We start from the raw sequence: 18,736 nt of genomic DNA, 5'->3' as shown, positions 1-18,736 counted from the left end.
GGCTAAAGTATAATTTAAAAAATCAAATGTGGTGCCTTTTTCAGTTTCTTACATGTCATTTTAGGAGAATTGACATGTAGGTAGATTCAAGTAATTATTAGCTTTGAATAGAAAATTGATATTTGAAGTATACCATTGAAATCATTCTATAGTAAATTATTATGGCTGCCTAAATTTCTATCTTGAAGTGTCAAAATTTTATACTAAAAGACTAAAAGTGGATTTGAAATTACTGTTTCATTATTTGTATTTCTCTTTTGAGTATACTTGTCTTTTAGTAAATTTCACATATTCTTGTCATGGCAGGTTCATGACTTGCAGAATGAACTTGATAAAGAAAAAGAAGATGCTCAAAAGAAAATTCATAAATTTGAGGAAACTTTGAAGTGAGTAAAAATCACAGTAGATTTAATTTAAAAATATATACCTTCATACTAAATGTGAGCCAAATTAAGTAATTAGAACCTAAGCATCATATTTTATATGAGCATTGCTATGGATGGTTTTCATTGATTTTCCATCATGAATTCTAGTTTCAGAATTTTATTACTAGTCAGTATTTTTTTTAAAGAAGAAAAACAAGTTCACAGTTTTTAAGTGATAGGAATGTAAGAAAATAGAACCTAGTGGTTTCATATGCTTTCTTTCTCTTAAATGGAAACAGATTTTTAAAAAATGAGATTAAAATCTTAAGACATTTAGAAATCCCTCTGTCGATTTTCTTGAGAAATTTGGGTAATGAGATGTTCTAGTTGTTATATTTAGAGAGAGATCCCTATATAGTCATTGTTTAGGAAAGGCTTTTATCTTAAGATATAATACATAAATGTGCATTGAAGACTTAGAGTTTGTCTTCTCCATTCATTTCCTAAATATGACTAGGTTTATCTTGACGTTTTTAGCTGAAAACACTGATTTGTTCAGTAAATACTGAGTTTCTACCATGTGTCAGGCAATGTGTGGTCCTTTCCCAGAAGACCATATAGTCTACTTGGAAAGTTATTTAAGAAATTTGGCAATTACAATACACAACAATAAGAACTGTAATTGGACAGAGGTCAATAGGGTACTGACCCAAGAAAGTGATTTAAGAAGAGAAATTGCTTAAGCTCAAGCACTGTGTACCCAGCAAACTCCTAGAGAATTAGCTCATTCCATTTTTCTTGCTTTCTCAAACCTCCAACTAGGAATACCTTACAGAAAGGCCTAAAAGAACCATCAGCATCAAACTTCATATGAGATTTTCCCTGGGAAGACTACAAAACCATTCCCTCTCTTTCAGATTGCTTTTTAGTAACATATATTGGCTCAGTTGCTGAATAGAATTATCTTAAAATTGTTTATGTATTATGACATTACAAGATACCAATTTTTTATCTACACAAAGGCTTATTGATTATTCACATCAAGTGTGAATTAGATGAAATTAAAAGAGAATGATAATATCCATTAAACATGAACTCAAATGACTTTTATCATCCTACTGTAACTTGAGTAATGACAAAACTAATACTCTTTAAGGGCTCTCAAGGTCTTTATCAGAATACTGAATCTTGGAGTTAAAGGAAACAGTTTTAGAATTTTAAGTAAAATTTTCCTGTAGGTTTATTTCCCCCGTCCCCTAAGCATGTGATATCTTCGTTTTCACAAAGCGTCTGTGTGATTGCAATAGTACAGCACCCAGTATAGCAGGAGTAATCTAGACTAACGGCACCAGAATAAGTTATTGTGCAGTCTGAACTTCAAAGTAAACAGTAGTTGTTTGCCCAAAGAAAAATATTCTGGGGAGTGACTACTGCTGTTTTTTAATTTAAGAATAATGTTAGATTCCATCAGCCCAGAGACAATTCCTTTTTGCTAAAAGACAGCTATATGGTACAGAAACTTGCTTTGGCTATCAGAAAAAAAATTTTTAATAAATATGCACAGAGGTGAAAAAAATCTTTTGGTATGCAGTATTAGTGATTTATGTAGTTATTCTTTCTTACATTCATTTATTAAGGGTTTAGTTGAATGTATAGTAGAGGATATCAGAGAAAACAGGAATATATACATTCATATACATATGAATACATAATAAATGGTGTAAGTCAAAGGATTTACAAAAGCATAAGGGAATAATCAGTGAGAGGGATTGGTAACAGGAGGCTTCTCAGAGGACAGGTCTCCCCTGAGTTGTAAAGGGAGATCTTGTCCTGCTTTGTCTGCAGAGATGTTGGCAGCCAGTGATTATTCTCCCTTTCTCTTCCATTGCTGAGCTCCCTGTCTCATCCTGCTTGTTCTCCTTCATCTGGTTACCTTGTGAGATAGGCTCCTGCCGTAGAGTACTTTTCTTCTCTCCTAATGACTTCCAAGTCTCAGGTTCTTTGATTCTCTCAGAATTCATCATAGAATTTTGCAGCCATGTGGAGTTACTCATATGTATTAAGATGTTAGGCGATGTGTTTAAGATATTAGTAGAAAAATTGAGTGGCTTTTTCTGACTTATGGAAAAAAAAATAAAAGACTAGGTGTTGTTCCCTGAGAATATGATGTAGTTGATACACTCTCACCAAGCAACTGAAACTGCCAGCTCATACTTTGGTTTAGGTCTCAGGTGATATTTCAGGACCTATTATTATTTAAGAGAGATACTGGATTATAGTCAACATTTTTCATTTAAAATGCTAACTCCTAAAAGTTAACTTGCCAGTTGATATTTCTAAGGAATGAAACTAGTTTAATGTTGCTTCTCTTTTAAGTTTTTCTTTTGTGTACATCCTAATAATTTTTGTATCCTATTTCATTTTTACTGTAGAAAATAATTTTAATACCTTTTAGTAATGAAAAGTTATCTGCAACTGTAACTATAAATAGAATGAATTATATGTGTTCATTTTTTGAAGATAAGTACAAAAAGTGTATGAGAAACAATATACTATAATACATGAAAAATAACTACATATAACAAAAGAATTTATTATAACTCTGTGAAGGACTGCCACTACAAAAGTATTGTTTCTTTTTTGGAGGAGTTAAAAAAATCTATCAGTATGCATATGGCACTAGGTACGATCCACAATAGATATAGAAAGTATGTTTAACTTATTCCTTTTTTTCAATATTCCTGTGTTTACCAAATTTATAAGTTTTAGGTACTACAAAATAATAAAGCATCATTTTGAGATGTTGTATACATTGTCTAATTTATTTATTTATTTATGTATTTTTATTTGCTCTTTTTGGATATACATGGCAGTAGAATGTATTTTAACATACATACATGGAGTATAACTTTCATTTTTGTGGTTGTACATGATATGCAAGTTACAGTGGTTGTGTTTTCATATATGAACATAGGAATGTTATATCTGATTCTTTCTACTGTCTTTCCCATTCCCATCCCCATTACCTTCCTCTGATACCCTCCTAGTGATACCGCCGTTTACCGGTGACGAGTTCTGCTTCTTCTAATGTTGAAGATTAAGCACTAGAGAAGCACGCCAAGGCAAGCATATTAAGCAGGTTTATTTAAAGGGAATAATACAGACTTCTCCTGGCAGGGAGAAGGGGGCCATGGCTGATGTTCTAAAAGTCCCAAGAAGTGAGCGCACCCTACATCTTTTATAGGTTAAAGTCTCTTTTGTTCTCCAATTCTCTCCTCCCTTATCTCTCTCCTTCCTGCCTACGTGACTAGGCCTGGTTTGCATTAAGTGAGAAGCCATGGGCAGGGGGAGGGCCAAGGTGATTCAGGCAGGCAAGGGCCAGGGGGCATTAATTAGCATCTCCTTGCTTGCAGTCCTTGATAAAAGCAGGTAAATTTGGTAATCAATGGGCTCCGGAGATCTTTGACATTCCATTCTTCCAGGGGCAGTCTCCAACTTCCAAAGGCAGATGGCTTCATGGCTTCATTTCCTCGAATTGACCCGATTTCCTATTTCTACACTAACTACCTGTCCTTAATTCTGGCTTCACTAGCCTATCTGAGGAACCTCTACTCTTCCCTCCCCGGTGCCTATTGTGAGTCAGCATCTGCATATGAGAAAGAACATTTGGTCTTTGGATTTGGGGGATTGGCTTATTTCACTTAGCATGATATTCTCCAGCTCCATCCATTTATCAGCAAATACCATAAATCATTTTTCTTTATGACTGAGTAGTATTCCATTGTGAATGTATGCCACATTTTCTTCATCCATTCATCCGTTGAAGGGAACCTAGGTTGGTTCCATAGCTTAGCTAATGTGAATTGGAGTTGCTATAAACATTGATATGGCTGCGTCACTGTAGTATGCTGATTTTAAATCTTTTGAGTATTTGCTGAGGAGTGAGATAACTGGGTCCAATGGTGGTTTTATTCCCAGTCTTCTGAGGAATCTCCATACTACTTTCCAGAGGGGTTGCACCAATCTGCAGTTCCACCAGCTTTATATGAGTGTACATTTTTCCGCACATCCTCACCAACATTTACTGTTACCTGTACTCTTCATAATTGCCATTCTGACTGGAGTGAGATGAAATATCTGTAGTTTTAATTTGCATCTCTCTAATTGCTAGAAATGTTGAACACTTTTTCGTGTATTTGTAGACAGATCCTATTTCTTCTGTGAAATGTCTGTTCAGTTCCTTTGCCCATTTTTTGATTGGGTTATTTGTTTTTATGGTGTTTAAGTGTTTTGAATTCTTTATATATCCTGAAGATTAATGCTCTATCTGAGGTGCATGCGGCAAAGATTTTCTCCCATTCTGTAGGCTCTCTCCTCATGTTATTGTCTCCTTTGCTTTTTAGTGAAGAAACTTTTTAATAAAAGTTTGATACCATCCCATTTATTAATTCTTGATTTTACTTCTTACACTTTAGGAGTCTTGTTGAGAAATTCAGTTCCTAAGCTGACATGATGGAGATTTGGGCCTACTTTTTCTTCTAGTAGGGTCTGTGGTCTAATGCCTAGGTCCTTGACCCACTTTGAGTTGAGTTTTGTGCAGGGTGAGAGATAGGCAGATGATTTCATTTTGTTACATATGGATTTCAGTTTTCGCAGCACCATTTGTTGAAGAGGTTGTCTTTTCTCCATTGTATATTTATGGCCTTTGTCTAGTATGTATGAGATAACTATTTATGTGGGTTTATCTCTGAGTCTTCTATTCTATACCATTGGTCTTCATGTCTGCTTTTGTTACTGTAGCTCTGTAGTATAATTAAGGTCTGGTACTGTGATGCCTCGTGCTTAACTTTTCTCACTGCGGATTGATTGCTTTGGCTCTTTTGGGCCCCTTATTTTTTCAAATGAATTTCATGACCACTTTTTCTATTTCTATGAAGAATGTCATTGGAGCCTTAATAGGAATTGAATTAATTCTGTATAGTGCCCCCAGGTGTGATGACGCATGCCTATAATCCCAGCATCTCGGGAAACTGAGGCAGGAGGATCTCGAGTTCAAAGCCAGCCTCAGCAAAAGCCAGGCCCTAATCTACTCAGTGAGACCCTGTCTCTAAATAAAATACAAAACAGGACTGGGGATGTGACTCAGTGGTTGAGTTTCTCTGAATTCGATCCCCAGTACCAAAATAAATAAATAAATAAATAAATAAATAAATAAATAAATAAATCTGCATAGTGCTTTTAGTAGTATGGCCATTTTGACAATATTAATTCTGCCTATCCAAGAATGTGGGAGATTGTTCCATCTTCTAAGGTCTTCAATTTCTTTAGAGTTCTGTAGTTTTCATTGAAGAGGACTTTCACCACTTTTGTTAAATTGATTTCCAGGTATTTTATTTTTTTAGAGGATATTGTGAGTGGGATAGTTTTCCTAATTTCTCTTTCAGTTGATTTATTACTGATGTATAGGAATGCAGTTTTGTATACTGCTACTTTTTATATTTATATCCTGCTACTTTGCTGAATTAGTTCTAGAAGTTATAGAACTATATATATAGTTCTAGAAGTTGTTTTTTGGGTTATCTAGTTATTTTTTGAGTCTTCTAAATATAGAATCACGTTGGCAAATAGGGATAGTTTAAGTTCTTTTTCTCTTATTTGTATCCCTTTATAAATTGTCTATTTTAAAGTATTCAATTAAGCCTTTAAAAGCATCTGTTTGATAACTTTTTCAAATTCCTCTTTTGTACTACAATACAAAGATGATATGACAGCAATTTATGCTGATCTATTTTACATATTTTTGCATTGTCAGGAAGTAAACATTACAAATACTTTTTTTACCCTAACACTAACAGAAAAGTTTTCTGGTTTTCGGGTAGTATTGAAAATATGTAGTAGTATTTTCATTACCATGTAGTGGTTCTTAGATGATCTGGTTACAAATGACCCTGTAGGAACCAAACCTGTATTTAATGAAAACATGTTGTTTTCATTTGTATTTGTGTACGCTATGTCTCTCTCTCCAAGTGTCTGTTGTATCAATGTATATATTATAAATAAAACTTTTACTGCATTTTTGAAAACAGATAAAACAAGTTCAAATCTGGCCCATAGCCTCTGGCCAGATGCCTGTTGACACTGTTAGTACACACTAATCATGCAGTTTTGTTAAAATGAGAAAAGTGATTACAAATTCTGGATATTATATTAGTTTACCTTTAATCTTCATCTTAAAATTTCTCAAAGCTGCTTTGTAATCTTGAAACATGTATAACTAACTTTTTGCAAATTTATATATGAAATATAAATATATATATTTATTTTTACTTATGGATGTATCTTGAAGATAGTTTCATGTGAAGATATAAAAAAAACTTCCTTATTTTATATTTTGTATATTTGCTGTAACATGATTTATTTAACCAACTCCCTACTGAAAACACCTGGCGAAAATTATTCCATTTACCTTCTACTATATAAATGGTTTGATTTTTACATTTAAATCTGTGACCCATTTGCAATGTATCTACTGTAGTTTCTGAAGTATGGATTCAGTTAGGTTTTGCCTTTTGTTAAATGGCTATATAGTTACCTCAACCATTATTACAGTTACCTTCCATTCGTATTTTTCTATTTGAGCTTTGTAACTACCTTATTTTGTTAAAAAAAATAGTCACTAATGTTTTTGAACTTTCATACTTCAATGGAGGAAATGTCGACATCTTCTAATGTTGAATCCTTTTATCTAAGAACATGATATTCCTTTCCATTTATTTGAATCTTCTTTTGTGTCATGTTGTAGCTATATCCTTTCTTTGAAGCAAAAATAATTCATAATAAATTTGTTACTTAAACATCACAAGTTGATATTAAATATCACAAGTTGATATTTAAGTAACAAATTTATTGTGAATTATTTTTGCTTCAAAGAAAGAATATAGTTGAGGGGAGGGGGCAGTGGGAAGCAAAGATGGTGGAATGAGACAGACATCATTACCCTATGTACACGTATGATTATACAAATGGTGTGACTCTACATCTGTGTACAACCAGAGAAATGAAAAGTTGTACTCCATTTGTGTACAATGAATCAAAATGCATTCTGCTGTTATGTATAACTAATAGAATAAACAATAAAAAAATCACTAGTTGATTCTTTTCTGTTATGTTAAATGTGTGGTAGTATTTTGACTAGTAGCATGTGTAATGTGAATATGTAAATGCTATGCATTCTAGGTTTAAAGTTTTAAACAAAATTCAAAAGATGAGAATTTTAAAATTTCAATACTTGTGGACATACTGTGTACTTTTACATGAAGAATGTAAACTCTTTTGGAGGGGATCCCTAGAGTTGAACTCAGGGGCACTCAACCACTGAGCCATGCCCCCATCCCTATTTTATTAGAGACAGGGTCTCCTGACTTGCTTAGCACCTCACTTTTGATGAGGCTTGCTTTGAACTTGCCATCCTTCTGAACTGCTGGGATTACAGGCATGTGCTACCACTCCTGGCAAGAATGTAAACTCTTGCGTGCCACATTTGTGTATACTTCTGTTACCATTCAATGTCTATTTTGCATTTGATTTTGTCAAATTAATTTATTAATTCTTCCCACCAAATACCTTGTTCTTGAAACTTGGATGATACTGGTATAAAGTGCTACACAAGCCATGACATCTCTGTGACAGCCACCATACACACCTGTGCAAGTTTTGTATTGCACAAATTTTGAGGAAACTTGATAATGTCTAAACTGGGATGTTCTTTCCCCCCAAGAATGCTAGGTGGGAGTGCCACATGTTTGGCTTTACATGTGCTTCCTAATTTCCCCCATGTCCAGTTCTCCCAGAACTGTACCCACTATGTGGCATGTACAAGGTTGCTATGAGAAACAGAGAGGGGTGTAAGGTAACGCAGATCCAGGGGTAAACCACACACATGGTCCACTCAGTAAAGATGGAACTGAGCAAGAGAGAAAGTGTGTGGTAATGTTCTTTCCCTTGAAATCTTACTGTTGCCCCAAATTGTGATTCTTGTTTTCCTTAAATCATGGCTTTTAGGACTCTCAGTTCATCTTAAATCTTATTAATGACCCTGCAATGAGCCCTGTTCACCATGAACTGCACATGTCCTCTGTTTATCATGTGTCTGATGTTGATCTGTAATATCCTTTTCCTAGTTTTTGTACACTATGAAGATAACCTTATTGAAGATGTTCATGATGTACTCCCATAGGGTATTTTCTTTCTTTCTGTTATTGGTACATTATAGTCCCATTGTTTTTATAATTTTCTATTGACATACAAGATATTTACCAAAAACCCCACAAACTGAACACACCCTTGTAACCAGCTGCCAAACTGGGAAATTGAATGTTACCACCATTCTGTGAGATCCCCACCCCCAGGCCCCTAACCACTCCCTGCCCCACAAAAAGTAACTAGATTCCTGACTGTTTTTAATCTGTTTGAGCTACATATAAGGACCCATATAGAATGGGACTTTTTTTTGTGCCTGGCTACTTCTCTTCCACACACATTTGTGAGATTAATCTGTATTACTTCATATCATTGTAGTTTATTTACTTTACTGACACTATTCATCTGGAGCTGTTTGTAGTTTGGGGATATTATTAACAATGTTGCTGTGAACATTTTATATGGTTTCCTTTGATAAATACATATATGCATTTTTTTTTATTGTAAACAAATGGGATACATGTTGTTTCTCTGCCTGTACATGGCGTAAAGGCATACCATTTGTGTAATCATAAATTTACATAGGGTAATGTTGTTTGATTCATTCTGCCATTTTTTCCCTTCTCCCCCACCCCTCCCACCCATATATGCATTTTTGTTGAACAAATAACTCCATCAAGTTTTTTATGTGGTACCAAGCAAAGCACATATGTGTGGAGAATAGTCCTATGTACATTCCTGTAGGTACAGAACTTGACTATTTGGTGGCATTCAGATAACCAGAGTAAGAGCGTGTGTGTGTGTGTGTGTGTGTGTGTGTGTGTGTGTACTTATGTATAACTCTCTTTACACATACATACATATTTATATTTAGTTATTAAAAATGTGTAATTACATTTTCATGTATCATTGCTTATTTAAGTACAATTTAATTTGCACATAGAATTACTGGAAAACAAGTTCTCAATACCTTCTGAAGCAATTTAGAATGTTCTTAAGTGGTATTTTTATTGGAAGCCAACTCTGAATACTGGTGCTGTTCAGCAAATGTTTACCATCTGGTTATTGAAAGCCATTCTATAAAATTATTTATTTAAGTAGGAATTAGCATCTCTTCTTTGCCTGCCATTATCTATAGTTTTGTTTAAAATAAGGAAATTTGTGAAAAAGTTTTGGGATGTTATTTTCCCAGCATATAGCTTTTTAAAACATATCTTCTTGCTTAATATGTATAGTGTTTTTAATCTTCTATTTTACAGTTGAAAAAAATATTATTTACCCCTAAAGTTATATTTTAAATGAGTTATATTTTTAAACATGAGTGGAGGAGTTCTCCTACAAGGCACTTTTAAACCTTGTTCATTTATCTTTAGTTACTTGTTTGTTGTTATAAATCAACATTTATAATATTAGTAGGAACAGGAATTAATCTTCAAATATAATGCCTTAAAGATATTAAAACTGCGAAGTTATAATGCCAATGTTTTTATATGTTTATTTATTAGACATAATCTTAATAGAAGACTTAAATAGAATACTAAACACTTTTGTGCTTATTCAAGAAGGGAAGGGACTTTATTTTGATTAGGTTTTTTCTTTTTAATGGAGCATTGCCTACTGTGAAATTTGGATGAAGTTGTGTTAACAGCAGACAACCTTCCAGTATACCCAGGAGCTTGAATTTTGAGTTTTGGTTGAAAGGGATTGCTAGGTTAAATCAATCTTGTGTAAGAATTTTAAAGTATAGCTGAATAGTATAATGCTAAATTAGTTTTAGATATTGCCAGTGAGGAACTGTGGCTTGTTCATTTTGTCTGTAAGGTTAGTGAAAAATATCTCAAGGAATTAGTAGCAATATTTCCTTTAAATGGGAAAAATCAAATTAAGGAGTTATATAAAAATAAGCTGAAAGGAAGCTTGCAAACTTGAGTACTAAACAAAAATTTCTGTGACAAGTGAACAAAACATCTCTATAAGGTCACCTTGATAAGAAAGTTTATTGTTTAGAAATGTGTACTTTTCATAAATCAGAAGATAATTGTAAATACAGTTCTACTGTGCACTGATAGGTTTTTAAATGTTAAACCAATTTTATATCCTGATCTCAATGCATGATTTTTAACATTGCTGAAAGTTTATTTAGAGTTTTTACTCCTCTGATTGTATGTCAGATTGGCTTATTTGGAGTTCCTTTTATTCTTACTTGAAACACTTTCTTCCAGAAGCATCTGATGATTTTCTACTGAATCGGCTACTCTATTTCAGTCTCCTTTGCTGAATCCTTTGCTATTGGGATTCTGTATTTTAAGAATTCCCCAGTTCAGTCCTTGACCAGTTTTTCTTCAATATTTGCATCCCCTCCTTTAGTGATCTCATTAAGTTCTCTAATGCAAGTAAGTACCATATACTGAGTGAATTGCACATCTTTGTCTTTGGCCCAGATCTCTCTATTGCTCTCCTGAGACCTTTATTCACTATCTTTATTTTACTAAGTTAATTTCTTATTGTTGAGCTTTGAGAGCTTTTGAAATATATTATGAATTCAAGTTCTTTACTAAGTATGTTATGGGCAAATATTTTTCACAATCTATGACTTGTCTTTTCATTCCTTTAACAGTGTCATTCAAAAGCATAGGGTCTTAATTTTCATAGAATCCAATTATTTTTTACCTTATAGAGCATGATTTTAGATGTCATATCTAAGAAATATCTTGTGATCTATCCTTGAATCACAAAAATTGTCACTATGGTTTGTTCTGGAAGTTATATAGTTTAGGTTTCACATGTAGGTCTAATATCTATGGCATCTTTTGTATAGTGCATGATGCCATCTTGATTTTCACTTGTGGGTAATTTTTTCTGTTGAGATATTAAGGCCCTTCCTCTTTGTCTTGATAGTTGAAAATTATTGTGATATTCAAGGTTTATTCTTGGATGCAGTAAGAAACTATAAATATTTTAACTTTCAAGTAAAAATCACATATCTTAGTTGTTTATTTTGAACATTTATTTTCTATTTTTTCTTAATATCATTTTTCACTTTTTTAATATCTTTTATCATCCCTTCATATTTCTAATTTTCTTTCTCATTTTCAGTTGCTTGTCCTGAGTATATTTTAAAACTAGTTTATGACATTATTGATTTGCATTCATGCTTATTGCTAATTTCATTATAATGGGTTTTTATTCAGCTCTGCAGTTTTGCTTTTATAATCCCTTTTTATCTTAGTGCCCCCTCTTTTAAACTAATTCTTTTTTGTTTAAGGCTAATTCCTAGGGCTTTATTTCCTATTTCATTTCTTTTGTTAAGGTACCTTACACTTTTCCTGCTATTTTATTTTTTCTGGACGTTACATTAGCTCATTTGATGCTAGTTTTTTCTTCAGTGTCTCTAGAATGTTGTTCTCGTCCCCTGGTTCTGCAGTATCTCTTAGACTCCATTTGGTTTCTTTCTCCCTTATCACTCAATCTTGAATAAGGTAGATTTTATCTGATGTTGTTTTATTTACTTAGCAAATACTTGGAGAGCTCCTACTATATGTGTCCTTTTCTAGGGACATTAATGTCCTCTGTTGTTTAGGTATGGAATGTTTTGTCTCTGCTCCAGGTTGACTTGTACAATGGTCGTATTCTTTTAAAGTTTGATAACTGTTAAAATACATTGGTCAAAAGCCAATGAAATTCCAACTTTATAGAAAAATATCACCTATTGAAATTGTTTTACTGATGATATACCTTTTCATAATCTATATTTTGTGTCTTTGATTTTCTGGATGAATGTAAATTTTATGTTGTCATTATATTTTAAAGTAAGATTACTTTCTATTTTTTGTGCCCATCTTTATTTCTTTAGCTGTGGAGGTTACAGCTCCCTGTATACAGTACACCAACATCATTCATCCTTTACTTCAATCCAGGTGTTTTCAGGGAATTGCTGGTTTTAAGTGGATGTGTATAAAACACCAATAAATGTTAGTCAGAAATAGGGCATCATCATGAAAGAATCACAGCTACCAAATATTTCAACATTTTTGAACTCTTTCACTTGAGATAGAAGGTACTTTTCTATCTCAGATTCTAATTCCTGAAACTAATTTACATTTGCTTTCAGGTAGATCCCTATAGATACTTTTTATCAATCTATTTCCATTCACTTTGTATTTACTAGAGAATCCTCCCAGGCTCTTTCATTGGCTTGTCTATTCATCTCTGTTCTTATTGTTGCTGGGATGTTTTATTTTCTTTTGTTCCCCCTCTCCTTCTAGGTATTTTAGTGAACACATGGGGAAGACTATTTGTGAGATGTTAGCCAGATGTCATTCCTGTATTTGAAGGCTAAAACTTTTCTTACCCTGACTTTTTTGGATAGAGTTCTTTTTGAAATGTGATATATATATTCCCATCCTCTTTATAATTACATAATGAACAAATTTATGATAAGTTCGCATCATCACTTTTGGAATCAATTATTGTGATTTGCTGTAGATTCAATTATAGATTAGTTTGAGGGACTAAGATCTAAATACACACTGACCTTTCCATGACTTTGAAACTTGATTTCTTTAAAAAAAAAAAAAAAAGTCCTTGATCTCAGCTTGCTTTGTGGTCTTTTGCTTCTTTTTCAAGAGGATAGAGTGAGGCATGTGGAGCTGTATGACCTCCTGAGCAGTATAACACAGTTAGCTCTCTGCAAAATTAATAAGTGAATCAAAGGCTGACTCACCAGCTCCCAAATGGTTTTTTCTTTTACTCCAGGAAAATCATCATATTCTCTGTTGCCATGACTGTTCTTTGATTTTTCACACCATTGACTATATGCTTTATTAATATAATAGACCACAGACAACTCCTTCTGAGCTTTTATTCCTTTTTAAAAATTATTGTTGGCACTGTTTGTTCATGGAGTGTATGGTGAAGTCTTTGTCATCATTTTTCAACCAACAATTGGTCCTTCTCCTCCTCTCTAGTCATCTATCACTAATCATATGTGATGTTGGTGCTATTTCTATTCTTGTGTATCCAAGCTGGAATATTGTTTATTAGTTTATTAATGTCCTTTTCTTATACCTTCTCTGTTTTGGATTTTGTTAATTTATATATTTCTTGTACCAATCCTTCCACCAGTACTTTGTTTTCCTGTTACAATTATTGCATCTTTCTCCATTTTGAAGTCTCTTTCAACTGCATTGGTCTTTTAAACATTTATATATGAGTCAATATCTATCTTAAAACCCTTTTTTCTCAACCCTACCCCAGTTCCTCTGTCTTGTTCCTCTCTCCCTCTTTGCTTTTATAGATTCCTTTACGGAATCATTTTACTCATCGCCCCCACTTCATCTTCCACTTTTCAGCCCAGTTTAGTCGGGCTTCTTTCTTCATGTTTGCAGAACTTCTTCTCCCTGGGTTTCCAGTGACTTCCAATCTCTATATTTTTCAGTCTTCTTTCCTAATGACATTTTCTTTCCTAATTTTTGTGGATCAGATCACTATCCTGATTTTCTTCCTTCTATTCAGTGTCCTTTGCACATTCCCGCTCCCCCTCTTATCTCACTCCTGTTTGCCTTCCTATACAATCCAGTCCCAGGTGGCAGCCTTGCTAACCATCGTTCAGCAGTGGTTTGCAAATGTGTGTGTTGGCGTTGCTTAGTTTTGTTTATGGCACCTTTTACTATGTGATTTCTCAATATCTTTTATATATGTAGTTTTTACTTTTTGTTTGTTTTGCGGTGCTGGGGGTTGAACCTAGGGCCTTGTGCATGCAAGGCAAACGCTCTACCAACTGAGTTCTATCCCCAGCCCTGTAGTTTCTACTTTTTAAATTCCACTTTTAAATTCATTTTATGTAAACTTCAGGCTTTTGTCATAGAAGCCACTTTTCCCCTTGTTATTTTCTGCTGTGTACCCTTATCTTTGTTTCTTTTGTGTTCTCTCTTGTCCATTGTCATCTTCTGTTCTGGTCAAAGCTTTCCAGCAGACATTGCAAATTCCTGGGCTGTAGGTTGAGTCATTCTGCATGCATATTTAGTTTGGCCTACTTAATGTTTTCAAAATTTTGAATTAGTTAACAACCTTATAAAATCAGGAGATTCCACATTAATTTTAGATTTCTGGTTTCTTTTGAAAGAAGTTCGTGGAAAACTGAGCCATTTTCTGTCAAGGTGACAGGGAGTTGAAGCTGATTGGATAGGGCTTGGATGAGGTCATAAAGAAAGTCACTACCTCTTTCAAGAATCATTGTGATGGAGACCACATTGTCAAATGAGCAATTAAATTAGAAGTCGATAATAAGCTGTAAGGATTTTTTAAACCCTCATGTTTGAAAGCTTAAAAATTATACATTTAAACAAGTTTGGCTGAAAAAAGAAAATTACAATAAAAATTGCCAAATATTTAAAACTTGGAGATAATGAAAATATTACTCATCAGATGTTATAGAATATATATAGAAATTGCTATGTAGACAGAAATTAGCTGAGTCTTTACCTTAGAAAGCTTGACGGAGCAACAGAGTAAATGTGAAAAAGTATACAAAATAATGCTAAGAAAAGAAATCAGTGGGGATTGGGGTTGTGGCTCAGCGGGAGAGTGCTTACCTAGCATGTGTGAGGCAGTGGGTTCAATCCTCAGCACTGCATGTAAATAAATGAAAAAACAATACGTAAAAACTAAAAAAAATACTTTAAAAAATCGGTGAAATTGGAAACAGTGTAGAGACTCACCAAAACCAATTTTTTTAAAAAAGAAATGAATAAATTTGATGGCTTCTATTAGAGTGGTCAAGAAAAGACTAGATAGCAAAAATTAAGCAACATGAAAGGAATTTAAAAAAACAGTCAGGAACATAATGACATACATTCATAATAGATTCAATGTTTGGCTTACTCTTCTCAGTTTTGTTGCCTGGCCCCTGTAGATTTTTGAATGTGGACCCCTGCTGTACAGTTTCAGCTAGGGATTTTTCTTTCTTTCTTTTTTTTAATGTAGGAGAGATTCATGTAACCATTTTAAACTGAACAATTTAGTGATGTTTAGTGCATTCACAAGGTTGAGAATTAGTTGTACTCTATCTAGTTTCATATCATTTTCAGCACCTTGAATAAAACTTTGTGCCCATTAAACAGTTAGTCCCCATTTCCAGTCCCCTCCTAGAACCACTGTCTGCTTTCTAACCACTTATCTGCTTTCTGTCTCTTATGAATATATCTTTTCTGAATATTTCATATATAGGGAAGGTGACCTTTGGTGTCTGGCTTCTTTTGCTTGACATAACATTTCTGGAGTTCACATACATTGTAGCATATATCGTTACTTCATTTTTATGATCGAACAGTAATTTTTAATCCATTCAACTGTTGATAGATATTGGGTTGTTTCTACCTTTTGACTATTGTGAATGTTCTGTGTTAAATAATAATAATAATGCTGGGGATTGAACCCAGGGCCTTGTGCTTGCAAGACAAGCACTCTACCAACTGAGCTATATCCCCAGCCCCCTCTATGTTAAATTATTACTTTGTTTACCTGTTTTCAATTCTTTGAGTATTACTTACTTAGAAGTGGAATTACTAGAACAGCTAAGTCTTTTTGTACTTCTAGCATTGGTTTTCAAAGTGATACTCTGGCAGTTGGCATTCTTATATCCTTTTGCCTGGTTGTAGCTAGGAATATTTTTTGTAGCATGTTAATCTAGTCAGGAATTCAAACCATAGATTAAAGTATTATGTGAAGCCCATAGAATTTTAACTAAGAAAGTGTGGTGTTTTCATGTGGTGTTTCTATTAAGTTTAAAGTAAACAGTGAAGTTGGGAAAGTTGCCTTTCTCTTCTTTCAGAGTGTTTTGCCTGTATCTCTTATGCCAGGCTTTTTATGCTAGGCTCCATGAACAAAGCTATCTGCTAATCAATGCTTAAAGTACTCTGATAAACCTTTACCTCCTATATCCACCCATGTATAATTATAATATAACATGTTAATAACATAATAAAAATAGGCAAAAAAGTCACCTGCTTATGCCTGGAAAGTTACAGTAGAATTTTTAGGCTATCATACCTGGGGTCATTTTGCAGTATGTAAGTTTCATTATCTTTTCCAATGGAGTTCATTTATAGAGTCATTTCAATTGTTTCTTCTTGTATTTATGAAAAAATCAGAAAACATGCCAGTGATAGTGATAAGAAACCAAGTGTTACAAACAAAATACCTGAGTCAAAACAGAAATTATTTGCCATAATGAAAAACAATACTTCTTTAACATCAGTTAGTTTCCCATTGAACTTAAACTTAAGTTTCCCTTAAGTTGTAAGGGTAAAGAACAAAATTAAGTTACACATCTGAAATACTACAAAAACATTCTCACTGATAGTGACATCTTACAGATATGTTGGCTATTAACCTACAGATTCTCTGGTTTCTTCATAGAGACTCAGAAAATATTTCATCAGTAATAAATTTATGTAAATTAACTTTAATCTGGTGTTCATTTTAATAGTAGATTTCTTCCTGATGGTGTCCTCAAGCTGCATTCTGAATATGATGGTTTATATGTCCAAAAGATTTATTTATTTGTTTGTTTGTTTATTTATTGGGGAGTGCTGGGGTCATACCAGCACTGTGCAGGGCAGTCTCTCTACCACTGAGCTACAACCTCAGGCTAATATTTTTACATATAATGAAAGTCATCCATGAAGTTGGAAGAGCATAAACTAATATGTATAGGTGGAGAGTGCAGGGTGCATGTGAGGAAACCTGAGAAGAGTTCAGCTGGAACCAAAATTACAGGGGACTGGTTCCCCAAAAAGTAAATGGTTGAAGAATTGGTAGCAGAGTGGTATATGATCAAGTGACGTTGAAGAAAGGCTACTTTCTGAATATTTCTTGGCAATAAGATAAGTTTTGAAGGAAGGACAGAACATGAACTCTTGAAGAACAGAATTTTCCCACCAGAAGGAATAAAATATTTCAAGGACATGAATTGGATAACATGTTAATGTCCACACATGAGGTTAGAACACAGAAAGCAAACATGGCTTTCTGGAAGAAAGACTTCATTAGATTATTATAAACAATAGATAAAAAATGTTAAACATTTCCATCCTTGAAAACATGCTTTTATTTCCTCATTGAATTTCCTTTATTCCTTCCTAAATCATAGTCCATGAAGTTTTATGTCATGAAATTTAATGATGGTCTTTTAAAATTGGTGACTGTTAAAATCTTAATCCTCTAGTTTTTTATTACTTGATATAAAATTTATTCATTTTAGCTGTGTAATACACAAATGTCAAGGAACTTTGAAGAAACTTTCAGTAATTTGAACCATATCTCTCTGTTCTTAGTGAAAAATGAAAACACCCCAAAGGAGGTTTTATGTGGGGTAAACTAGGTCTGGAAGTGGTCTATATCGAGAGACCTAATGGCCTTTGATGTCTGATGCTTTGATTTTGCCTTTTCTTTTTAAAGGGGTGCTATGTGATTATAATTAGAAACATTTCAAGTTCTTTACTTGGAAAGTTAATTGTTCCTTAGCTCACTCTATCATGACTAACATGTCCTTTTGAATGGTAGTAGTGTTTGAAATTATTACTAAGGAGATTCACCATGTTTAGTAGAGAATGTTCCAATTCATCATGAAAGTTTTATCACATTTATAATGTCTACTCAGTCATTTTGCATGTTGTGTCTCTGATGTGCTTATGTCTATTATATATTAAAGATGTTTCATTTTAATAATTTCTAAATAGTGGGAATATTATAGTTTGTTTTTCTTGCAACTGGAGCCATTATATTTTAAGTTGGAAATTATGCCTAAATTACTAGACATCATTAATAAGAATTTACATTTTGAGGAGTGATATATAGTTTTTCAATTTTTACTGATAAAAGCATTTGCATTGTCTTTAAAAATTTATGCCTATAATTTAGAAAGTTCCTCAAAACTCTGACTATAGTTTTTTTTTCTTACAGATAGTTTTCTTAAATATCAGTGTGGTGGTTGTGGGGGAAGGACCCAGCTGTTCTCTTTTCTCCACTCTGCTTGAGCATCTGAAACCATTTTACATCCAGAGCAGAGTTTCCAGTTTATTGTAAACATTCCTTAGCTGCAGTGAACATGCTGACTTAACCCTGCAAGAAGCACAATGTAAAGCTTGAAGAGAAGGGAGCAGTATGTGGCG

The 18,736-nt window shown here is 33.6% G+C and overlaps 1 protein-coding gene across 1 annotated transcript in view; it reads left to right on the top strand.

Annotated features, from left to right (window-relative positions):
* The window catches only part of Cep112 (centrosomal protein 112), a 447,190-nt gene that overhangs the window by 151,383 nt on the left and 277,071 nt on the right, over nt 1-18,736 (top strand). The window contains 1 exon segment of the mRNA XM_047546437.1: nt 307-386. Within this exon segment, the coding sequence (XP_047402393.1) occupies nt 307-386 (80 nt within the window).

This window comes from Sciurus carolinensis, chromosome 3, assembly GCF_902686445.1.
Source record: "Sciurus carolinensis chromosome 3, mSciCar1.2, whole genome shotgun sequence".
NCBI lineage: Eukaryota > Metazoa > Chordata > Mammalia > Rodentia > Sciuridae > Sciurus > Sciurus carolinensis.
This window is presented reverse-complemented; position numbering and strand designations above follow the sequence as displayed.